The 25,604-nt window shown below is 43.1% G+C and overlaps 2 protein-coding genes and 1 long non-coding RNA gene across 4 annotated transcripts in view; all 3 read left to right on the top strand.

The window, feature by feature from the left end:
- Window positions 1–2,623: 2,623 nt before the first annotated feature.
- kiaa0586 (KIAA0586 ortholog) overlaps window positions 2,624–25,604 on the top strand; it is a 54,877-nt gene continuing 31,896 nt past the window's right edge. Inside the window, exons 1-7 of one of the 2 annotated variants that reach the window (XM_041971774.1) lie at window positions 2,624–3,252; window positions 7,601–7,670; window positions 7,758–7,983; window positions 8,366–8,436; window positions 8,834–8,912; window positions 10,465–10,537; window positions 15,056–15,161. In XM_041971774.1, coding sequence (XP_041827708.1) covers window positions 2,970–3,252; window positions 7,601–7,670; window positions 7,758–7,983; window positions 8,366–8,436; window positions 8,834–8,912; window positions 10,465–10,537; window positions 15,056–15,161 — 908 coding nt within the window. In that variant the 5' untranslated portion in view covers window positions 2,624–2,969. The remainder of the gene's footprint in view (window positions 3,253–7,600; window positions 7,671–7,757; window positions 7,984–8,365; window positions 8,437–8,833; window positions 8,913–10,464; window positions 10,538–15,055; window positions 15,162–25,604) is intronic. The other variant, XM_041971773.1, reaches the window with a different exon arrangement.
- On the top strand, window positions 4,217–5,824 carry LOC121631155. The gene is made up of 3 exons (XR_006008679.1): window positions 4,217–4,370; window positions 5,532–5,538; window positions 5,811–5,824. It is a non-coding gene; the product is annotated as an uncharacterized LOC121631155 (long non-coding RNA).
- Window positions 17,510–20,647, top strand: irf2bpl (interferon regulatory factor 2 binding protein-like). Its single transcript, XM_041971812.1, has one exon. The coding sequence runs from the start codon at window positions 17,837–17,839 to the stop codon at window positions 19,841–19,843; it is 2,007 nt and encodes a 668-aa protein (XP_041827746.1). The 5' UTR covers window positions 17,510–17,836; the 3' UTR covers window positions 19,844–20,647.

The raw sequence follows: 25,604 nt of genomic DNA, 5'->3' as shown, positions 1-25,604 counted from the left end.
TGGCTTTTTAACACATGGCAGCCCGTCGTTGTCATCACGCCTCCTCTTCCTGCAGCCACAAAACAGAACAAAATCAATCAGAGCAGAGCTGACCTGTTTCCATGGCAACTCACGTTTAAAAAAAAGAAGTGTTTTAAAGAGAATTATTGAGACAAAAGGCATAAACTTAATCCACTGACACAGATCAGGAGTGAGGAGAAGATCTGGAGTGAAAGCATCCAGAGAAAACTTACCGTGAGTGGCAGGGGTTCAGGGTGGCTGCAGCAGGATGGGCTGGCATCCTGCAGGAACACACACACACATTTTACAGCAGGAAGACAGTGTGGACATACAAACAGAAGCTCAGCTGCTGATGCTAAACATTGATCAGGCTTTTACTTACTGGGATCCAAAAGGGACCAAGAACTGGCCATTAAGGAGCAGAAAACACGGCAGAGCGCTGACCTGCAGACACAAACACACACAGAACAGATGTGAAACAACAAGCTGCTGTGGTGACATCTGCCCACCAGCTCACACATACAAAAACACATCCTTCCATCATAGGAAAGAGTTGGGGAACGGAGACATGTTCACCTGTTTGCGTTCATCAATCTGATCAGCTTTTATCATCAAAAGTGTTTCATGCCATTCATCTTTCGAAAGAAATCATCTGTTTATCTGACCATATTGTTGGTTTTTGGAATTTATTTATTGATTGGATTAAACTTATAATCCTTAAATTGTTGCCTAAAACAGACTTTTATAGATGAAAGACTTGTTGTGGACCAACTATGTCACTGGACTACTTTCCCTGGACCCTTGCTGAACTTTGCTAGACTTTTAATTAAGTCACTTCATGTTTTAGCTCTTTAAAACAAATTGTATTTGATGATTTATTTCTATGACTTTATCCTGAATTGCTCTGAAATCTTCATTACTGATCAGCATCTTTATGGATGAAGCAGAATGAACATCTGCTCGTTCCCTCCACTCTCAGCTGTTCCTGTCAGCACCTACCGGACTGGTCAGGTGAGCCGCCTGCAGGATGACGGGAGAAGGGTAAGCTGGACCCAAGACTGCAGGGAGACCAGGAGGAGGTGGAGGAGGAGGAGAACGAGTAGAGGGACAAGGTGAAAGAGGGGAGGCAGGAGAAGGAGAGGGACAAGGTGAAAGAAGGGAGGCAGGAGAGGGACAAGGGAGAGGAGGGGAGGGAGGAGAAGGAGGGAGAGGAGAAGGACATGGGAGAGGAGGAGAGGGAGGAGAGGGACGTAGTGGAACAGGATAAGGGAGAACACTAGGAAGAGAGGAGGAATGAGGAGGAGGAAGACGAGTGGAACTAAGGAGGAGAGGGGGGAAGAGGAGAAAGAGGAGGGCTGGAGTCCACCACCCCCAGCGACGTCTCCTCGGCGAGGAGTTCCTGTGACACATGATGACATGTTGCTGCAGTTTAACGTCTCCCAGAAATCAAAGAGCAGAAAACTAAAGCAGGAAAATATGTCGAACTCTCACTGCAGATTTATGACACTAAGACTGACTCTGCAGACTGAAATACAACACAGCTGATGCACTGAAGGATTCACTTCTTTAAAAGCTACATCAACCACCTGGACAAGGTCACTTCCACAGAAAAGAAGTTCCGAGCTGAAGAACCTCCTGACTTAACTTTTACATTCCCACCGAGCAAAATGTACAAATGCTGCACTGTGACCACGTCACTCCCACTCATTCTGTCCTTTGCATCAGACTTTACATGTCAAACCTTCATATTCCAAGCTGTGCAGCAGGCTTGTACAGTAAACTGTCAACTAAAACATTCCTGTTTATCTCAGGAACGTGTTTCTACTTCAGAAAAATGTCCCATTCTCTTATTATTGGTCACATTATGACATTAAAATGATTCATTTAAAATATAGAAATTTATGAATTACCTGGACTTCCCTGCAGGGTGAACAGACGCTCCCACTGCCAAAGCAACAGGGACACCACAAGTTCTGCAAATAAACACACACGTAAGAGACAAACTGTAAATCTGACACATGGGAAATTCACACAGTCCAACAAGACCTGTTGTCCTGAAGCAAATTAGTGACCTTCTAAGTGAATTTAAGAAGCCTGTAAACCTTTTTAACCCACAAAGTTTTGCTGCCAGTGTTGGATTTTACTTCCTGTAATATTACCTGTTTTATTATTTTCCACTGAAATCGTTTAATTGGTCTAAGTTTATGAGAAAGCAGCATTTAAAATAATCTCTTTTAAAATAAAATTGCGAGTCCAGCTGCAAACAAGAACGTCAAATGTGCTTTTTAATTTGTTGTTGTGTTTTTAAATTTGTCATTGTGTTTTTTAATTTGTTGTTGTGCTTTTTAATTTGTTATTGTGTTTTTTTAATTTGTTGTTGTGTTTTTTAATTTGTCGTTGTGTTTTTTAATTTGTTGTTGAGCTTTTTAATTAGTTGTTGTGACCTCTGGGGGAGAGATGATGCCCTGAGGGGATCTGAAGTTGAACATCCAGGTGGTTTGATTAGTGTAGATCAGGAAATGAATCAGCTTCAGTCCCGGTGTTTTATCTTTTTCTGTTTAAAATTATCGTTCGTGAATCAAACCTCCAATCTGTCGTGGCTTCTCTGAAACAGACAGTGAAAGCCTTCGTCCTGAGGGGGGCAGCATTGCCACGCAGACAGCTGGAATTTCATGAGAAGAAGACGAGTGCTCGGAAACCCGGAAGCTGGAAGTTTTCTCCGGGTGGCAGACGCTTGTTTCTTTTGTTGTTGTTTCCTAACTTTTTCACATACAATCCATTTGTTTTTGAGTTCTCTGTTCATTTTCGGGGATCATATTCTGATTTCTGCCCTCTTCTCGGAACCCAGTTTCTCTGAACCAGCTGTGTTTTTATGTCGAGGAGAGCAAAGCGGGAAATTTGAAATGTCCTCTCTGAGACCAGTCTGGAGACCATCACTTCTTTAAAAGGGCAACCCAGTAACTCGCGCTATGTTGTCTCCGACTCCCTTTGACCCACACACAGTCAGCCAGGATCGGACTTCTTTAGACTCTGACACAGGGAATGTTTTAATTCGTTCCACCCGGGTTTTTCTCCCGAACCGGGGGCATGAAAATGAACCAGGATCTGTGCAGATAACCGTCCAAAAGCTGCGGGACCATGAGCAAGTCCAGGTCCAGCAACATCACACGGAACAACAGCGGAGGGGACAGAGACCCAGACAGAAGCTGGGCAGCGGTCATTCAGAGCGGGCAGCAGCGGAGATTCAGACCGGTAAGAAGAAGATGTGGGAGGGGGAATCACCATGGCAGTCACCATGGCAACTGATAATAAAAACCTAGCCTGTCTGGAAAGGCTTTGTTTCTCACGCATCTCCTCACTGACACGCACAATAATGGTAATTGGTCTGTATAGCGCTTTTACCCAAAAAGCTTTACAATATACATCACATTCACCCAGTCACACACTGATGGCGGAAGCTGCCATGCAAGGCGCTCAACCACAACCCATCAGGAACAATTTGGGGTTCGGACACCTCGACATGAGCTCGACAGGCCGAGGATCGAACCAAAAACCCTCAGGCTACAAGAAGACCACTCTACCCACTGCCTCTTCATAGTATACAAAAATGTTGGGTCATTGTGTAAAATGTAAATATAAACAAAATGCAATGATTTGCAAAACTCATCAACTCATCTTTTATTCCTGGTAAAATATAAACAACATGGCAGATGATGAAATTTAAACATTTTACCATTTCATAGAAAATAAGAGCTGACAGTGAATCTGATGGCAGCAACACGTCTGTAAAAAGTAGTTCCAGGGTGATGCTCAGCATGGTGTAGCATCCCCTCATCTTCTAACAACTGTCTGGAAACATCTGGGAAGTGAGGAGACCAGTTGCTGGGGTTTTAGGAGAGGAATGTTGTCCCATCTGGTCTGATGCAGGATTCTAGCTGCTCTACAGTCCTGGACCTTGGTTGCTGGATTTCTGCTTCCATGATGCTCCAGATGTTGTGTAATGGTGAAAGGTCTGGACTGCAGGCAGGCCAGTTCAGCAGTTGGACTCTTCTATTGTGAAGCCATGCTGTTGTGATGGATGCAGGGTGTGGTTCAGCATTGTCTTGCTGGAATCTGCAAGGCCTTTCCTGAAAGAGACGTTGTGTGGATGGGAGCAGATGTTGCTCTAAAACCTCCATGTACTTTTCAGCATTGATGGAGCTTCACAGATGTGGAAGCTGCCCACGCCATTGGCACTAATGCAGGCCCATACCATCAGAGATGCAGCTTTTCACCTGTTCACTGATGAAAAGCCGGATGCTCCCTCTTCTCTTTAGTCTGCCAGACACGCCGTCCATGCTTTCCAGAAACTAGTTCACATTTTCATCCAGGTTTCCACTTTGCCTCATAGCATTTTAAATGAGCTTTGGTCCAGAGATAGTGGTTTTTGGAAGTCTTCCTGAGTCCATGCAGTGGTTTCCAGTAGAGAATCATGTCTGCTTTTAATGCAGAAGATCACCAGCACCTAGTCTTGTCCCATGCATACAGAAATTCCTCCAGATTCTCTGAATCTTTTGATGATATTATATACTGTAGATGGTATGTTCTTCAAAGTCTTCACAATTTTACATTGAGGAACAGTTTTTTCCACAATTTTTAGACTTAGTTTAACCTGATTAGTTGTCAGATGCTCCTCCAGGTGTTTCTGATTAGTACTAGTTACTTTTTCAGCCTTTTGTTGCTCCTGTTCCAACTTTTTCCAGACGTGTTGCTGCCATCAGCTCATATTTTCCATCACTTGGTAAAATGTCAGACAGGGAAAACTGGCAAAACTGCCAGTTAGTACCACTGTATTAAAAACTATAAAAAAATATACTGCGCATTGTTGCAGTTTGTGAAGCTGAAATATCTCCCTTCATCACTGCTTGTCAGACTCATCTATGAGCAGTGAGTGAACCATGCGCTGCTTCGACATGACGCTGCGCTTTTTTCACGTATACCGGGACACCGCCCCAAAAGTAATGCGGCCCACTGGGAATCCTCCCGAACCTCTCAATTAGTCGGCATTCGAATTAGTCGGAATATATATATTGCTCAAAAAAATAAAGGGATCACTAAAATAACACATCCTAGATCTGAATGAATGAAATATTCTTATTAAACACTTTGTTCTTTAAATAGTTGAATTAGCTGACAACAAAATCACACAAAAATTATCAATGGAAATCAAATTTATTAACCCATGGAGATCTGGATCTGGAGTTACACTCAAAATTAAAGTGGAAAAACACACTACAGGCTGATCCAACTTTGATGTAATGTCAAGTCAAAATGAGGCTCAGTAGTGTATGTGGCCTTCTCGTGCCTGTATGACCTCCCTACAACACCTGGGCATGCTCCTGATGAGGTGGCGAATAGTCTCCTGAGGGATCTCCTCCCAGACCTGGACTAAAGCATCCCCCAGCTCCTGGACAGTCTGTGGTGCAACGTGGCGTCGGTGGATGGAGCGAGACATTATGTCCTAGATGTTTCCAGTTCCTATGGTGAACGAGCAGGCCAGTCCATACCATAAATGCCTTCGTCTTGCAGGAACTGCTGACACACTCCAGCCACATGAGGTCTAGCCTTGTCTTGCATTAGGAGGAACCCAGGGCCAACCGCACCAGCATATGGTCTCACAAGGGGTCTGATTATCTCATCTCGGTACGTGATGGCAGTCGGGCTACTTCTGGCGAGCACATGGAGGGCTGTGCGGCCCCCCCCAAAAATGCCACCCCACACCATTACGGACCCACTGCCAAACCAGTCATGCTGGAGGATGTTGCAGGCAGCAGAACGTTCTCCATGGCGGCTCCAGACTCTGTCACCTCTGTCATATGTGCTCAGTGTGAACCTGCTTTCATGTGTAAAGAGCACAGGGCGCCAGTGGCAAAATTGCCAATCTTGGTGTTCTCTGGCAAATACCAAACATCCAGCACGGTGTTGGGCTGTAAGCACAACCCCCAACTGTGGACATCGGGCCCTCATACCACCCTCATGGATTCTATTTCTGACCGTTTTTTATCAGACACATGCATATTTGTGGCCTGCCAGAGGTCATTTTGCAGGGTTCTGGCTGTGCTCCTCCTGTTCCTCCTTGCACAAAGGCAGAGGTAGCGGTCCTGCTGCTGGGTTGTTGCCCTCCTACGGCCTCCTCCACGTCTCCTGATGTACTGGCCTGTCTCCTGGTAGCGCCTCCATGCTCTGAACACTACGCTGACAGACACAGCAAACTTCTTACCACAGCTCGCATTGATGTGCCACCCTGGATGAGCTGCACTACCTGAGCCACTCCATCTCATGCTACCACTAGAGTAAAAGCACCACCAACATTCAAAAGTGACAAAAACATCAGCCAGAAAGCAGGAACTGAGAAGTGGTCTGCAGAACCACTCCTTTATTGGGGGTGTCTCGCTAATTCCCAAATTTCCCTGAGGGCTCTCTGAAGGGATTAATAAAGTATTTCTATTCTATTCTATTCTATTCCATTCTATTCTATTCTATAATTGCCTGTAATTTCCATCTGTTGTCTATTCCATTTGCACAACAGCATGTGAAATTGATTGATCAGTGTTGCTTCCTAAGTAGACAGTTTGATTTCACAGAAGTGTGATTGACTTGGAGTTACATTGTGTTGTTTAAGTGTTCCCTTTATTTTATTGAACAGTACACACACACACACACATGTGTGCGTATATATATATATATATATATATATATATATATATATATAAAAACTTTAACTAAATAACTTATAACTATGTAACTTACTATACTCAATATTTACTGTTGAAGTGAGAGCAAGAGATCTGCCCTCTTTCACCCCTGTTATCTTTTTCTCCATATCTCTTTCTTTCTTTTCTCCCTTTGATGCCTTCAGTAAAACCTGATCTCTGGGCCCCGTTTCAGAAAGCGGGTTTAGTAAAAAGTTAGTTGACTCCAAGTTTAGGGAAACTCTGGGTTTTTCAGTTTCACAAAGCAAGTTCAGTGTAACTGAGTTCCTGCGGTAACAGACTCCATGAAACTAACCTGCTTACTGGCAGCTTACTGAATTTCTCCTCTTTAGCTGCAGACTGAAGGAAGTGTCAGACAAGGCTTGTCCTTTTCTTGACCGGTCAGTTGACATCAAAGCACAATTACTCTGCATATATCTACGTCAGGAAAGGATGATCAGACCCTGCTTGGATGTTTTATCATTCCCTCATGATTATTTGAGCGTTACCGTTTTTCTGCGCAACCGATCTTGTATCTGAACAATATTCTCAGCCCTCATATTGTTCATATGACACATCATGGACATGCTCTCAGTTCGGAGCAAGTTCTTTGTGTTGCACTTTTTTTTTAAGGCAATAGTGGATTGTGCATAAATGTGTCACATTTCACATCATTTCCACCGTTTCCCGTTTCCCTGGGTCAGAGTTGCTGTGGAGGTAGGAACATTTTCCCGTCAAGTTTGGTTTTGATAAATCCCAAAACTTATTTGGCGTACGCCGGTTTTTGTTCCTACGCCAGCTTTTTAAATAAGGCCCCAGATCATGTATGCTGTGACTGATGCTGCCTCTGCTTCCATCATGGCGTCCAGGTCAGGAGCTGCTGACGTCTCGCTTCACGGCTGGAGGCCGACAAGCTGTGCTAGGAGCTCTGAAACAGCGGTGAGGAAAAGCAATGTTTAACATGCAACTTCAGTGATGACGGAGATACCCTCTGAACCCTTGTCTGTCTCTGTTTGTCCTGATCAGCTCTCACAGTGCCCCCCACAGAAGAGAGGTCAGAGTACAGCTGCTGGACCCAGAGCCCCTCCAGACCAAAACAAACCAGAACCTTTCTGCTTTTAGCTGTCAGGATGCAGATGTTGTGGTGGGGGTCCAGTCAGAGGCAAGACCATCCTCCGGATACCATGGAGACACCAGCAGTGCAGCGGCAGCGGCTGCTGCAGCGGTTGCTGCTGCTGCCCCCATCATTAAGGTAGTTAAAAGGACAAAGTCCCAACAGAAAGTAAAACCAGAACAATAAATTTACTCTTTAGTAAAACTAAGTTATATGTTGTTTTTATTTTTGGTCAGTTTTAAAGGATTAAATCAGTACAAGATTTATAGAAGTGGCCTAAAATGTAATAATCATGACTGTCAGTTGAGGGTCTAATCTTGTTTTAATAAATCTGATTTATAGACTAATCTTTTTTACTTTTTGCTCCAACTGAGACAGACTCCACCCGTCACCCCCCATCTTTACAGATAAAGATGTGTAGACTGCATCAGGTGTACAAGCCTGAAGTTTTCCCTGGAAACAGTGGCATCACTGACAGAAGAAGACGACTTAAAACTTGGGTTTGTGTCTTTGTGTCCAGGCTCAGTCAGATCTGGAGGCTAGGGTGACTCAGCTGGCCGACGGCATGCAGAAGCTGCTTCACACCAGCAGGTGCACACCTAAGAGCTCAGAGTGCAACACACCACATGGTTAGGTTTTGGTTTGAGCTCTATTCTGGAGCTCTGGTCAGTTTTAAAGTTTTAAATCTGTTCTCTCTGAAATCAAACATCTCTGTGACAGACATAAGTTTGAACTAATGTGTAATGTCAGTTTTACCTGTAGGGGGCAGTGTAGTCTATGAGCCTAAATATTCAGAATGAGAAAAGATCAAATATTTGTAAGTTAACATTTTTAACCTTAAAAAAAAAAAAAAATCTCTAGAAAAAGTTTTTTTTTGGGGGGGGTAGGGGGGTTATAGTGACTGAGCAACATGTTATGTATTAATGTTTAATTTCTGAATTTACTCTTCACGCTCTTATGGTGACATCACTGTCTGCTCTGTTATCAGAGAGGCCGAAGACAGGGGATGGCGTATGAGCCAGCAGCGTCTGCAGCACCAGGAAGCGCTGCAGAGCCTGCAGCTGCAGGTAAACTCACTCACCTGGGGCCTCATTTATAAAACTGGGTGTAGCAAAGCAAACTTCTGGTGGCATCTGCTGCGCAAAAAGCAAATGCTGCGCACTTCTACTTTCAGATTTATAAAAGCGTGCGCACGCACGTCCTACACCTGTTTCTGTTCATAAATCACATTCAACTCTAAAGTGGGTGCACGTGAGGGAATACCTTCCCATGCCCACATGGTGGCCATAAATGGTCAGGTGAATGCCTGTAATACATATTCATCACATCATTTCCATGATGGCTCAGAGTGGAAAAAGAGGGGAAAAGTGGAATTTTTCGGTGTGTGAGACAGAGATCCTGATGGACCACGCTGACAGACGTAAAAATGTTTAGTTGGTGGGAACGGCGTGGGCATTGCTGGTGTCAGAAAGGCAGAATAGTGGCAGCAGGTGGCAGATGCTGTCATCACAGTGTCAGAAGAGAAGACACGCCTGAGGCATCGGAACATGCGGCTGGTTATCTCAGACATCCGTCTGTCATGCAGAAGATCGAAGTACGAATCCCACACAGGTGAATCGCTTTGGAAAAAAGCGTCTGCTAAATGACAGTACTGATGCCAGTAATTTAGTAATTTGTTTTATTTTACAAAATAAATGTGTACAGATACATCTGAGATTGGCAGCAGTTTATTTAGTGTTAAATAATATTTCTTTCCAGTTGCTGGGTGCTCCAGCTGGGTGGGCGGTGCTCTAGCTGGGTGGGCGGTGCTCTAGCTGGGTGGGCGGTGCTCCAGCTGGGTGGGCGGTGCAGAGGGACACAATCACCGCTATTAACTAGGTGGACAAGGAGTTGCAGGAGTTGTGGGAAATAGAGACTGTCTGGACAGAAATTGGGACAACAATAAAAAAAAAAAAAGCAAGAATAAATAAATAAAATAAAAGGAAATCCACCTCTTGTGTGTTTCATTAGTGTTGCATCACTTCTAGACCTCCAGCCTCCAGTCTGCATCCAGCTCTGCTAGAATAAAGAACCAAAGCTACTTTTCACACTGACTGCTACATGCTGGCAGCAGACTGTCCACCTGTTTTTTTTAGCTGGATGGATTTTATAACATGGAAGTTTTGTTTCACAATGACAGAACATGTTTTAGTGGTTGAGGGTCTTAATATCATCTCCATTTTTCCTGAAATTCCTATTGTTTTTCCCTGAGTGTGCGCTCTTAGGAGAATAAATATCAAATGTGCATCTTTATTTATTTCTGCAAACAGCTTTAATATCTAACATGTGGTGTGAAAGGTAATAGTGCACAAATGTCACATTCACAGCATTTCCTTGATTTTATTCTGTACCGTTGGTGTCGCAGTTTCCTGTTTCTCTAGATTATGTGCGTACGCCTGGGTCAGAGTTGCTGTGAAGGTAGGAATTTTTTCCCGGCAAGTTTGGTTTTTATAAATCGCAAAAGTTGACTATTTGGCGTATGCCAGTTTTTGTTCCTACGCAAGCTTGATAAATAAGGCCCCTGGTCACATCCTCTCTCTGCCATCTGACTGCTCATTAGCTCTCCTCTCCTCCAATCAGAACCAGCTTCTGGAATCAACCCTCAAGATGGTGACAGACCGTGCCTCCACAACACCTGAGGTGTCAGCTTCAGGTGAGTCAGCCCACACTCACCCCAACATTTAAGCCCCTTTCTGACTGTAGGAAATATTTTAAGTTCCCTATAACCTTTTCAGGAACCAGGCTGTTCTTTCATTTGGACAGATAGGAACTAGGAACTAGGGATAAAGGCCCACTGTTCCTATAACCATTTTAGCTCCTACTCTGAGGCAGGGTCTTTTCGGGGTTCCATAGAAACCCTCATGACGTAGGTGTTTGGTGACTGGTAGCTACGCTCCTTGCCAGATTTCCGCTTCTTGTGTCATCGCTGTATTTAATAAACCACGGCTGCAGCTACGGACGACAACAGCAGAGCATGCAATAAATGGACCGACGAGGAGGTCAAAGCTCTTCTGACCGTCTACGGCACAGAGGATTTTCAGGGAGGTTTTGAAGGCTCGCAGCGGAATATTAAAATATTTGCGATGATCAGTTCTCAGTTTGGGAATGCTGGGATTTACCATATCGTACAGCGCACGTAGAAAACTCACACAAGACTTCAAATAAATTAAGTACCACAACAACCGGAGTGGGAGTGGGCACATGCATCTTGTCGAGTGTCACTATATTACAATTCAGAGTATTTTATTATAGTTGCTGTGTGTTAAGTGTCTGTCTCCACCCTCCCTATCTTTATTCCATGAAAAGGGCTGACACTCCTCTGGCTACTGTACAGGACAAGCTGTTAGATGCTGAACAGCAGAGACAAAGTGATGCACGCTTCAACATGCAGTTCTTTCAGGAACAGGCTGATCAGGCTGAAGCCAGCATAGATCTGTGATGGAGGGTCTCTGAGATGTAATGGAAAGCATGGCAGGAAAAGCCAAAGTGATATACAGAATCATATATGCACATGTAAAAAGTTATTTTCCACTGCTGTATTCACTATAAAAAATAAATGACTTTGTAAAGAGTCAGAAGTATTCAGGTTTTGTCAGTTAGATGTGGTTTGGCCACATCTATGAAATATTAGCTAATACATATATTAAGTAGTTATTAACCAATAATTGCTATGAAATATTCAATAATCCATCCTTGCTCTCTGCGTTTTAAGTCTTATCTTAGGGTGTGCATTACATCACAGTTTATCAACTTTTTAAAATGCAGCACATCTCAGGATGAAGTTCATCATATTTAACGAAGGTCTGGCACCAAATACTTGCGGACACTTATAAAAGTACACACCTGTAAACATTTCACCATCCCTTTCTACATTTTAACCCTCATATACTGCTAATTTTGTGTGACTGTATCTCCTTTTACCATAAGTCAGTCACAAACAACCCCTGCAGTGACGGATTACTCCTTAACCTTTGATACTGAAAGATAGACTGATAGATAATACACACAAAGCTTAAAAGCAGGTGATGAGATCTTTATTTTGCACATAACAAAAAATAAACAAATGATACATTTTCTATGGAACATTTTCTCTTTAAATGTGTACATCATGTATGTGTTGTGATTAGTTGGAAGGCAGGAGGTAAAACATCAAGGCTGCAGCTCTCCACCTCCTTCTGCAGCAGGTGGTTGTGTTCAGACTTGGCTTCTTTCCTTCACACTCAGACACATTCTCTGTTCTCTCAAAACTTCTGCTCTTGGATATTTTTTCCTCTCTCTTGGGTTGCTGAAAGAGCTATCTGTCAAATTTCCTCCAGCCAAGAGTTATTTTTAAATTTTTATCAAAGATAGAATTACCATGAATGTCTGGGTTATGTGGGATATTTAATGACAGTAACTCAACAACTAAAAGGAATAATTAATATGAAATAGGGCGTCTTGAAGAACTTCTCTTGAAATAGAAAATCCAGAAGTATTAATGTATAAAATGACGATGTTAATGAATTTAGGTCCAAAACCAAGTAGCTGAAGAGTTTTTAATATGAACGGGTGCTCAATTGAATCAAAGGCTTTGTAAAAATCAAGGAATACAAGAAGATTGTCAGTTTGAATATAGTTTGAATAGTCTACGAAGTCAAGAGTTAATCTAATGTTGGAACTAATATGTCTTTGAGTCATAAAGCCATTTTGATTTTCACTAATTATCTCTGCTACATTCTTTTTTAGTCTTTTGGCATAAATCTGTGCAAAGATTTTTGTAGCCAATGTTAAGAAGAGATATGGGTCTCCAATTTTCAATGTATAATTGGTCTTTTTCTGGTTTGCGTAGTAGCGTTATTAAGCCTTGTTTCATAGTTGTTGACATGTCTTTGTTTTTAGGACATTTATTGTACATAAGCAATAGGTTATCCTTTAAAAGGTTCCAGAAACAGGTAGAATTTAACAGTGAGGCTATCTCCTCCAGGAGATTTTCTTTGCTTCACTGAATGTATAGCATTATCTACTTCTGAAGCCGAAATATCATTTTCACATAAACTTTTAAAGTTTTCTGAAATTGGTGAAACACATTGTTGCATAATGCTCTCTGAATTTGGAACGCTCTGTTTGGTTAAATTCAGAAGTTTGCTGTAGAAAAATGTGACGAAATCAGAGATGGTTTTGAAATCTGAGGTAGTGTTATCATTTATGTTTAGGAATTGTATGTTATTAATTTTGGCATTTCTTTTTTTTAGACCAGAAAAGTAGCTGGAGTTGCTCTCACCTTCCTCTAGCCATTTAGCCCTGGACCTAATAAAGGCACCTTTTGCTAAGGTTATATATATTTTGTCAAGTTTGTCATTTAGGCTTTTGAGATGAGTTACTTCATTTTCAGATAAATTTTGTTTAGATGTTAAGATTTGTATATCCGACATAAGATTAATTTCTTCTTTTAAGTTTATCTTTTTAATAGCTTTGCTCCTTTTTATTGCAGTTTCTCGAATTTTGAATTTAAAATATTCCCATTTCTGAGTTGGATTCATATTATTTTTACTGAATAAATCTTCGGCAAGGAGTTCTACAGACCTTTGCAATTCTTCGTCATCTAATAGGGAGTTATTTAGTTGAACTTCTTTAGATTTGACACATGGGAGAAGTAAATTTTGTTTCCCCATTGAGATGTTCAAAATCTTTCATCTTCAAAATTTGTATTTTGTTGCTTACAAAAGAGAAAAACTGCCATTCTTTTAACACTGTCTCTTAGTCCTCTAGCATTTATAGAACATAGGTTTAAGCCATCAAACTGTGGGTAAGAAATTATTGAGTAAAGAATCAAAAACAAATGTTGTGTATAACCGAAAGTAAATCTAGATTGAAAGAAAGAAAAATTGGTACTCACTTAACAAAGACCTTAACGACAAGTACCAATAAACATTTCTGTTATTGCAAAGCCAAGTATAAGTTCAAAGATATATGTCAACCGTTTTGTGTCTAACTTAAGGCAAAGGAACAGAGATTGAGTTGACAAAGGAGTTACAACTTCAAATGTTCAGGATACTTTTTTTTTCCTTCCATGTATGCATCGGATCCTCAGAAGTCGGCTCTTTTTCCTTGTTTTCTGGCTGCTTTGATCAGAGGCCATAGTTTGTTTCTTTTTATCATCTTGGCTTGTGTGAGATCTTCTTTTATTTGTAGTTTCCGATCTGTGAGGATTTTGTTATCGCGAATAAGTTGCTAGATCTTGCCTCTATAAGATCGTTGAGTGAACTGAGTAATGATGGGCCTGTTCTTCTCTCGTGGTGGTCCAGTTCTGTGAACTGTATCAACAAAGAGTTCAATCTTCTGGTTGTCTTCTGGCGTTAAGGTTGGAAAGAGCTTGAGAACTTCAGCAGACACTTCTTTTATCCCATGTATGCGTACGTTCCATCTTCTACTATAGCTTTCTGCATCTTTACTTTGTTGTAGCTGTGATATTTTTTCAGACAACTCCTTAGCACATCCTTCTCCACTTTTTACATCCAGTTCAATCCTTTCCATATGGTCACATATCATGGTGATGGAATCTGTGTTTTTCGATATATTTTGTTCCAAAGCCATTAAGCCAGCCGTCAGATTGACTACGGCTTTTAGGATATCTGCATTTAAGATGTCCTCTGCCCGTTCATCATCTTTGGGACATTTTTTTTAGGTACACAGGTTAACAGGCAGTGACATGCAGATACCAGAAAGATCATCGATTTGGTGGTCTAGTAGTAGCGTACTGCAGCTAGCTTTAGCTTCTCTCTTTGGCGTGTTGACCACTGGGATGATGAGATCCCAGGAGCAAATTAAAATTACGCGTTTGTGAGAGTTTACCCTTGTGGGCGGCTCTGCTATAAACAAATGGCCCAGTTGGAAAAACTTGACTATCTTCAAAAGAAAGGCTTTCAGGGAAGTTAACACTTCTAAGTCTAATACACGTTTTAACTTGAAAAAGTGCAATTTCCAGGTGATGACTCTTTTTATAAAACACTTTTATATGTTGTCCATTTTCATGCCAGCACTGATTAATGATTTAGTCATAAAAAGCTGACAAAAACCACAAAACTTTCATCTTAAAGGGAAATTAAAATTATTTACTGGAACACATGAAAACAAGATGAATTGCTACAAGAGGTTATTGCCACCTGAAGAAACTGTATTTTCTCTCCATCAGCACACAGAACCAGCAGACAGCACCCGAGTTCCTCCACCACTGATGTAGAAGCAGCTCCTGTTACCATGGAAACACGGCGTTGTGACGACATGCCAGAGCGAAGCAGGTGAGGGAGACAGGGTAGTGGAGGGAGGTTGTACGGGCTTTGATGGTGATGATATTTAGAACATAATTCAGAGAATTCACAGGAACTGAACAAACCTTGAGCCTGCAGATTCAAGATGTCCCATTTGTTAGCGAGCTGAACGGGTGACTGCTGGTACCCAAATGATCAATCCAGTCACAAATCAAGTTGGCTGAATTGTGTTAAAAGCCCAGTGGACAGTCTTCATGGTCAGGGTCTCAAGGAGCAGAGGATGGGGCCTGGTTTGGGAATCTCAGGGTGAGGTGTATGAACTGAGGACTGTCAAACTGAATTACCCTGTAGGGAAAAATGATGTTCTTTCACTTTGCATTTGATGTGGTTCTGTTGGCTTCCACAGACCAAGATTTTTATCACCAACTGGCATGGTTCTCAGCTGAGTGGGAAGTGGTCAGGATGGAAGTCAGCTCCTCTAAGTCTGTGGTCAGGATTCTCAACCAGAAATTTGGGGAAATGTTCACTCCAAGTTGGGAATAAGTCATTGTGTGCCATATGGAGGAGTTTAAGAATGTCAGGATCTTTCTCAGTAATGACGGCAATGTTTTGGTCCATTGTGGTGAAGAGTACAAAGCTTTTGATTTCCTGGACTATGTTCAAACCCTCAGCTGTAGTCACCAGATTTGAGTTGTAACTGAAAGGATGACCCGGTGAGGTCTTCTGCTGCTGTAGCCCATCTGCTTCAAGGCTGGACGTGTTGTATGTTCAGAGATGCTATTCTGTAGACCTTGGTTGAAACCAGTGGGTATTTGACTTCCTATTGCCTTTCTATCATCTCCAACCAGTCCGCCCATTCTCCTCTGACCTCTGAAGTCAACAAGACATTCTGGTCCAGACAACTGCTGCTCACTGGATATTTTTACTCTTCAGACCATTCTCTGTAAACCCTGGAGATGGTTGTGTGTGAAAATACCAGTAAATACTCAGACCAACAACCATGCAGGTTTAAATGTGTGTGTGCTGCTGGTTGATTTTCATGTGTAAAATGGTGGTTCTCAGCTGAGTGGGAAGTAAATCCCAGAAACACACTGGAGCTGAATGAGGCTGCAGTTTATCGTGAATTCAACACATTCCTCCTCCTCATGTTTCCAGGGCAACGCAGACAGCACCCATCACAGGCATGTCTATACGTGTGGGTGGGTGTGTGTGTGAGTGAGACGACATAAAAACCTCGACTGGTGGTATGATGTCAACAAGATGATTACTCTGTTACCCAGAATGCATCAGACAGCTGTAATATGGATGATATCCTGAATTGAGCTCACTGTGTTGAAATATCTGATTTTAGAGGGACTGAATATTAATTGCAGGGATATTTATAAACTTATGTTTGGTTTTATTCATATTTTCGCCTCCTTTAATCACTGTCCAAACATCAAAATAAAACAAAATGAAAACCTGAGTGGATGTAGATGCTGTAACATGGTTTAAAAGGTGCAGGGATGCTGGAAGCTGCCTAGCAACACAAACTCCTCTGATACAATCCTCTAGTTTACCTTTAACATTCCACCTTCAACTCAGATTTCTCTGTGTTTTTTTTTTTTTAGCTGAAAGCTGCAGAAACTGTGGTAGAATCCACCAGGTCTGGATTTAAAGGTCCTGGAAATCTTTCCTGTACTTTTAAAAAAGATCAGCTCATATTTAAAATTAATCTGTGACGTCAGACACACACACAGAGACCTCTGTCCATGCACTAAGATGAACTTTATCCAACTTGTAAATATTAATGTCTGCTGGGAATTGTCTTATTTTCTGACTAGAGGTGTTCTTATAATTGTGTATATTTTTATGTCTTTATCTTTTACTTATTTATGTGTGCCTGTTATATTTCTGTTTTCTTATTTATGTGTGCTAAGCCGAGAGACTCCTCAAAAGTTTGTTATGCTTGCATAATGACAATAAAGATCTTGAATCGAACTACTTCAGTTCGTCAGATGGTTTGATGTCAGGTGCATTTTGAACATTTTGGTTTCATGTTAGAGGCTTTTATGAATTGTTCTCTCTAGTTCCATCTCACCTCGGTGACCTCTGTCATATTAAAGTCTGTAAAACTGAATTTAAACACTGCACATGTTAGTGGTCTGTACTGGATTTAATGGTAAATAGCACTCAGTCAGGTGATCAGAGGAAGAAAGAAGATAAATATGAAAAATGCGTCAAGTGATATAATTTGATCTTTTTCTTCTTTTAATTTTTATTTGAACTGTTTCCATCTCAGCACCACCTGAGATGCACTCATCTGTCTACTGGTGAAGTCTGGACACAGATCCAGTTCTGGTACAGGATAGTGAGTCAATTGTCTGTTGTGGGTCAATGTGTTGTTTTCAGCTATTTCTGCAGCAGCTGCTTTGTTTACATGCGGGAGGATGATGAGATCCACAGATGGAGGAAGGACTGCAGCAGGTGGAATTCATGGGAGGCTGTGGTTGGGGGTGATGCAGACAAAATTCCTTAACTTCCCTTTGCATGCAGGAGAGAAACCGCCCCCTCCTTCACCCCCACCTCTGCTGCAGCAGTAGCAGGAAGAGGAGGGGGAGGAGGAGGAGAAACAATAACCTGAGAGGAGAGGAGACACCGCAGTCTCTCTGTCTGTTTCTGTCTGAGGATCTGCTGGAGGCCGGGAGGAGGCTGGCAGAGCGAACATGTCCTCCCCGCAGGTCTCCTCGTCCCGCAGGCAGTCCTGTTATCTGTGCGACCTGCCCCGCATGCCCTGGGCCATGATCTGGGATTTCACCGAGCCCGTGTGTCGGGGCTGCGTTAATTACGAAGGCGCAGACCGGATCGAATTCGTCATCGAGACAGCCCGACACCTAAAGCGGGAACACGGCTTCCAGGAGGGCAGGTCCTCTGCGAGCGGACCGCCGTCTCTGTCCCAGCAGCCGAAGAGTCAGGCGGTGTTACTGACTGGTAAAGAGCCGCTGCTGAACCACCACCAGACGGACGGAGCGGGGAAGTCTCTGCAGCCGGGTATGGACCGGTACCCACTCGGAACTGATAGCCGAGCTCGGTTTGATTACATCGGGCACAGCTGCAGCAACAGGCCGCCCAATGGATACGGAGGACCGAATGAATTTAAAACGGACGAAGGGCCACCGGAGCTGAACCGGCAGAGTCCGAACTCCCGGAATAGGGGCAACGGAGGGTTCATGTCGGCAACGGGTCCGATAAACGTACCACCGAACCTGCTTCCCCAGACCCTGCTGAACGGACCGACCCCCCATGGTTTGGCTGCCAGAACCCCTTCACAGAGCTCCATCCTGGTCGGGTCGTTGCCTGGCCAGGTGGGGCTGTCAGATCCGGGAAGAAAGCGACCCGCCTCGGTGTCGAGCACCGACCAGGACCGGGAGTTGAAGGAGAAGCAGCGGAACGCGGAGGCTCTGGCCGAGCTGAATGAGAGCCTCCGGAACCAGCAGGAGGAGTGGGCCAGCAAGCCGAAAAGCGTCCGGGACACGCTGGTGGCCCTCTCCGGGAGCACGCCGTTTGACGTCCGCTTCAAAAAGGACCACGGCCTAGTCGGCAGAGTGTTCTCCTTCGACGCTGTGTCTAAAACCGGTTTAGAACACGAGCTGAAGATCTTCATCGAGTACCCGAGTGGTTCCGGGAACGTGTTCTCCAGCGCATCGGGGGTGGCCAAGCAGATGTACCAGGACTGTATGAAGGACTTTGGCAGAGGATTGTCTTCTGGGTTTAAGTACCTGGAGTACGAGAAGAAACACGGCTCCGGGGACTGGCGTTTGCTCGGGGATTTATTACCAGAATCTCTGCGCTTTTTTAGGGAGGGTGTAGGGGAAGACATGCTTCCCCAGGCATACATTGACGACAGCTACCCTCTTCCACCCACTTCCCTTGTGGTTTCTAACCGGGCTTTGGTTTCAGGCAGCGGGGGCAGTAGCTCCAGGGCCAGCGGGAGGAAGAGGAAAGCCTCACCAGACCCAGACCCGGACTCGGACTGCGGCCTGAAGCTGACTGGAGAGCAGCAGAGACAGCAGTGGATGAACAGTCAGGCGGAGGCCCTCAAGCTCTCCATGGCCGCAGCCTCCTACGCTGGGCCGCCACTTCCTCTCGCCCCGGGACACCCAGGTGTGCCCTCCGGCCGCACCACGCCCCCAGACACCGCTGCACCTTCGCATAACAGACAGTCCCCGATGGCCGCGCTCATGTCGGCTGCGGACACGCTCGGGAACCCGTACTCCCCCAACAAGGACAGAGACTCGGTTCACTCCACCACGTCTTCCTCCAGACAAAACAGCAGCAGTCCGGTCTCCCCCGGGTCTGGTCAGAGGCGCGTCTCTTCCCGTAGCGGAGATCTGCTCGCGCCGTCGCAGTCTGCAGGTGGCATGGAGCAGGTGCACGCGCAGAACGTCCCCGACTCTCCGATGGCGAACAGCGGGCCTCTCTGCTGCACCATCTGTCATGAACGTTTAGAGGACACGCACTTCGTCCAGTGTCCGTCCGTCCCCAGTCACAAGTTCTGCTTCCCCTGCTCCAGAGAGAGCATCAAGGCCCAGGGAGCCTCAGGTGAGGTGTACTGCCCCAGTGGGGAGAAATGCCCCCTGCTCGGCTCCAACGTGCCCTGGGCCTTCATGCAGGGGGAGATAGCCACCATCCTGGCCGGAGACGTGAGGGTAAAGAAGGAGAGGGACCCCTGAGGAAGAGAAAGAGAATGCTTTGGATCTGCTGCTGCTGAGCCTCAAACCTTGACATGATCAATCTAAAAATAAACTTTTCTTCGATCAGAATAACTTTTTTGGTCTTCATGCAGGTTCTGATCCAGAATCTTTATGATGAACTTGGTTTTTAGGTCAGTAAAAAAACAAGTAGAGCTTGTTGATCTGACCAAATAGCTGGAAAACTCAACCCAGTTCAGATTTGCTGCTTTCATTTTAAAGAATTTGAAGAAATTTCAGGTCTAGACAGAACAAGCTGTAATTTAGGTCTTTTTTTTATTTAATTAATTACAAATGTTTAATAGAGAGAATAATTACACTTCACAGCTGCTCCATTGTGATCAAAATGCTGTTTACACAAATCCATGTGAATAATCAGTATTGTGACATAATTTGCACTGCTGAGGTTTTCTTTTAACATCTGAGTACAGTTATGTGATTTCCTGTATTTTACAGTGGGGTATTTGTGTTTTTACTTCAACAAAGGAGCCAAATGTTTCCTGCTACACTGTGTATATGTGTCTGTATGGGATGTATTGAGTTCTTGGACATTTATATTTGATTATTAGACTATGCAATTTGTGGAAAAATTGCAGCGAGGTTGCAGAAACTGCTGGAGTCTTGTAACAACTGACTTGAAGGTTGAAGCTGAATCAGCAGACGTGTGTGTGAAGCTGTCATTCATCAGATTTACACCACATGGGAGCTCTAATAGTTCTTTTCGGTTCCATGATTATGGATCTGTATGGTTTGGATGGGCATAGCTCAGTATGGTCTAGGTATGATCCAGATTGTTTAGTTTGGTACAGTACAATACGGATCAGTATGATATGGACTGGTAGGGTCTGGATTGGTATTGATTGGCATGGATTGTTTCACAGATCAGTGTGGTATGGTACTTATCAGTACGGTAAAGATCAATATGGTACAGCTCAGTTCTGGTTTTTCCTCAGCTGAGCTTCCAGGTGTCATGCTGACTGCAGAGCCCTGATTGGTCCGTGATGATCTTCACCTGTTGGTGTGAACAGCTCCTGTTAAGCATCGGATTCTGATCACAGCTGATGGGATTCTGTCTGTAAATGCAAACGGAGGCATGGAAAAGCTGTTCTGAGTCATACAGAAGCAAACTGGCAACAGAAATGGCAGCTGAGAGTTCACAGTAACAACACTCGATCTGAGAGGCAGAAAACAACCTGAAACATTTCCGTGTTCGGAGAGAAACCGTCTCCTGATACTGTGGCTGCTGGAGGTTTCACTGCACACATCAGTCACATGTCTGCTTGAAGAAATGTGAAGATGTGTTAAAACTGTTGTTGTACAATGTGTGTTCTCTGTTCTTTGAAGGCTCTTCATCAGTCTGTTGGTACACAGAAGACAAACTATCCTGTGTTGGATGAAAACATGCAGGGTACAGAGGGAAAACTGGCTGACCGGGCAGGAAATAGGAATATGTCAGTTTAACTGATTTATTTTGAACTGAATATCTGCTTTGACCCTGTGTGACCAGTTAGTGGACAAATAAAGAAAAATAAAATAGTTTCTCTTATTGTAATTGTATAAAGTGGGATTGTACTTTCAGGCATCCCACCAACACCTGAGAAGTTTCCTGGATAATTCCAGGTTTAGCCTCAGCGGTTCCCTGGTTGGACTGTTGCTCTACTATACCTGATATGTGAAAGTAGAAGGCGGTTCCTTCGGTCTAGTTTAGGTTTAGTTTATTGAACAAGGAACATGTACAGCAGCATAAATCACAGAAGAAAATATCCAGATTGTAGCTCTCTGAGCTCATTTCCATCTGCAGTCCCCAGAATTACATCCAGAGCACATATATGTGGCTGAATCAGCTTAGAGGAACTTTAATCTTGTTGTCTGGAGAAATCCACAGTTGTGCTCCAATCTCTGAACTTACCTGGTGATGATGATGATGATGGTGATGGTACCTGTCTTTGTTATTCAGACGGAAGCTTGGAGCCTGTGAGTGATGAAGAGATGAAAACATGGCTGATTTGAGCTACTGGTAAATAAGGAGACAGAAACACAATTTGAAAGCAGGAAATATAGAATTAATTTCTGTGTTTTCATTCTTATATGTAGAAGCTAAAATGATCCAAAAGGAAAGTACCATGTCAGCAGGTCTTCACACTGCTCTGGGCTTGGTCTCCGTCTCCGTCTCCCATCTGGATGGGAGCAAATGTGTTTCAATAAATGGTAAAGCTGTTAGTTTGTTCATCAGTCCAAAACTCACAGATGAAACATTGATCATACTCAAAAGTCCACATTTTCATGACTTTTAATGAAAAACACGAGTCAATAATTACGCATATGATTATTATTATATACATGTACTTATTCTGTGAGGTTCAGTTTGTAGCCTGAAAATCTTCCCAAAGTTTGTAATATTCTTAGTCTGAGTGATTTTTGTCAGGGACAGAAATGTGTTGAAGGAGGCTTAAAACTGTTTTTAATATGGATGTAACCTGTGTGTGATGGGTAGATGGAGGAGGAGCTGGTGGTGGGGCTAAACAGTCTTCCATCGACCACCTAAGTGGCTGCCCGAGCGGCTGTCTGGGTGGCAGTAAACACGTCCAGAGTTGAGCTCCTAGCAGAAAATGTGGAGTTAAACATTTATGTGTATGTTCTCCGTGAAAGTGTTTGTATGTTTGGAGATGAGACAGAGCTCAGACTCTCTAACAGTGGGGTTTTTATTTATGGTTTGAGTCTTCTTGTGTTAAGTCTTTTTTTATTTAGATTAGGTTCTGTTTTTCTTTGTTGTGTTCTGATAAATTGATTAATCCAGAGAAGTGGATGAAACCAACACGTGATCTTGTGCCTTGTGGCTGAGTCAGTTGTAATAAATTCTGTTGGTATAAACTGTTTCATGAAATGAGATTTTTCTTTCCAACTTTATAGACGAAACCAAACTTCACACCAAACTCCTGTGATGATGGGGGATTTTGCAGAACTTATAAAGATCCTATAAACTGTTCTACAAACATTTCTGTGTGTCACTGAACCGGTCCAGGCAGATGGCCGCCATTCCTGGTTCTGATGGAGGTTTTCCTTTGTGGTTCTGGTTCTAATGGAGGCTTTTCTCTCAACTGCCTCCTCTTGCAGCTCAGTATGGATGATCAAATCAGGGAGAATATCTGATCCTATCTGCTGGTTTCTTTAGCTAGGTTTTTATTTTATTAACTGGTCTAAAACAGGCGAATCAAACTCATCTAAGTCCAGGTTCCACATTCAGCTTAAAGGGGCTCTATTATGCTCAGTTCAGGCTAACTTAGTTTATTATGTGAGTCCACAAGGACAGAAATTAATCCAGCATTTTTCCAGTCCCTTTATTTTATATCGATCCTCTCCGTTGACCCTCAGCTCAGCTTCTGTCAGAAACAAGCAGAATGAGACTCTTCTGCCCTGAGCCCTGCCTCCCCCTGATGCAGACTGCCTCTGATTGGTCGACTGCTGGGAGTAGTTGTTGGGAGCGCACACTGTTTTTGTCAAAGAAACACTGGCAGAACTCGTAAAAAAACAAATATAAATACGCAGTAAACAATGTCAACACAAAACATACAACTGTACATGTTCAAGCCTGAATCAGATCCCGATAGCGAGAGTGAACAACTTAGTAACCTGCAGCAACCTGGCAACCCGCAGCGACTCAGCAACCTGCAACAACCCACAGCGACTTAGCAACCCGCAGGGATTCAGCAGCAAACTGCAGCAACTCAGCAACCTACAGCGACTCAGCAACCTGCAGCAACCCACAGCGACTTAGCAACCCGCAGGGATTCAGCAGCAAACCGCAGCAACTCAGCAACCCACAGCGACTCAGCAACCCGCAGCGACTCAGCAACCTGCAGCAACCCGCAGCTAATTAGCAACCTGCAGTGACTAAGTTACCTGCAGCAACTCAACAACCTACAGCGACTCAGTAACCTGCAGCAACCCGCAGCGACTTAGCAACCTGCAGTAACTAAGTTACCTGCAGCAACTCAACAACCTACAGCGACTCAGTAACCTGCAGAAACCCATAGCGACTCAGCAACCCGCAGCGACTTAGCAACCTGCAGTGACTAAGTTACCTGCAGCAACTCAACAACCTACAGCGACTCAGTAACCTGCAGAAACCCATAGCGACTCAGCAACCCGCAGCGACTTAGCAACCTGCAGTGACTAAGTTACCTGCAGCAACTCAACAACCTACATCGACTCAGCAACCTGCAGTGACACAGTGACCCGCAGTGACTCAGCAACCTACATCGACTCAGCAACCTGCAGTGACACAGTGACCCGCAGTGACTCAGCAACCTGCAGCGACTCAGTAACCTGCAGTGACTCAGTAACTTGGTGTCTTCTGCCTTTCGCTGAGCAGTGAAGGAGGGTGTGCCTTTCTGCTCGTGAATGTGCACAACCTGGAGAAGACGACCAATCACTGAGTCGCCCTTTTAATAATGAATTATCCTTTTAATGCGCATTTATGTTCTCTTACGTACATAAATAGAGACATCCTTTTCAAATCAAATCATATGTCACCGTCCTCATACTTCTATGTGTCTTTTACGTTGCCATGGTTTTTAAGTCAATTCACCGTTGGGCAGCAGTAATGCATTGCTATAAAGTGGTTTCCAACTGCCCAACACACCCTAAACATTAGCATATAGTCTTTATTCAAAAGCTCGCACAATTTCTTCAGTTGTTGTCCTCGACTGTATTCTTCTTTTGCTTTTTTCCCCTTCCTGTTCCTCTTCTTCTCTGTTTGTTTTTTTTTTTTCCCCCGCTGGTCGCATGTCATGTGATTTCCAGTGGTATGGCTCCATCTTCTGCGTCAAGCGACGGACAGCTAGGCTCCTTGAAAACGACCAAATTAGGCTCGTAACCGACGCAGGAAACGGACAAAACTGACCGTCCATTTGCTTATCTGTCTTCTGTGTCGACCAAAACATTATGTGCAATCTGAAAAATATGTTTAATCTATATTTAACCACTTATATGTAAATGTGTATACACATTTACATATTTTTAATTTTATTATTTAAATATTTATTTAATAACTTTAAAGCTTTGTTTTACATATTAAATTATTTATATTTGTATGTAAATATAAATTTATATATATTCATATAAAATATATACATTTTATAAATTAATTTATTTTTATTTACCATTTGTATACTTAACATACACATTTTACCTTAATTTATAACAAATATTTTATATTTTAATTATAGAAACATATTTTAATTGTCTATTTACATATTTGATTAATTATATATATTTACACATTTCAACGTGCATTATAGATTACAGAACAGAATAAATCTATATAATATTTCAAACATTTAATCCCATTTTTCTGGAATTGAAAAATCAAGTATTTCTCATGATGATCAAAGTAACTATATGTGTATGTTTCCATGTGTGTGTAATAATCGTGAACACCTGAACTGACTCAGCTCATCATACAAACTGAAGTCACATCTGTTAAGTCAGAAAGATGGAAAAGATGGATGGAAAAGTTCTCCTCCCTTGGAAATGTTTTATATATAAACAGAAAAAATGAAACCACACCTATACACATTAGGAATTACCGTTTCATTAAAATATTAAAGTTAATATCTTTTATGTTGTTTTCATGTCTACCAAATTAATCCTGCGGACCAGATTGGACTGTCTGGTGGGCTGCTTTTGGCCTCTGAGCTGTCAGAATCAGAAAACTTTATTTATCCCTGGAGGGAAATTGAAT

The sequence above is a fragment of the Melanotaenia boesemani genome, chromosome 20, assembly GCF_017639745.1.
Source record: "Melanotaenia boesemani isolate fMelBoe1 chromosome 20, fMelBoe1.pri, whole genome shotgun sequence".
Lineage (NCBI taxonomy): Eukaryota > Metazoa > Chordata > Actinopteri > Atheriniformes > Melanotaeniidae > Melanotaenia > Melanotaenia boesemani.
Note: the sequence above shows the minus strand (reverse complement) of the source record. Positions and strands in the feature narration are given on the sequence as shown.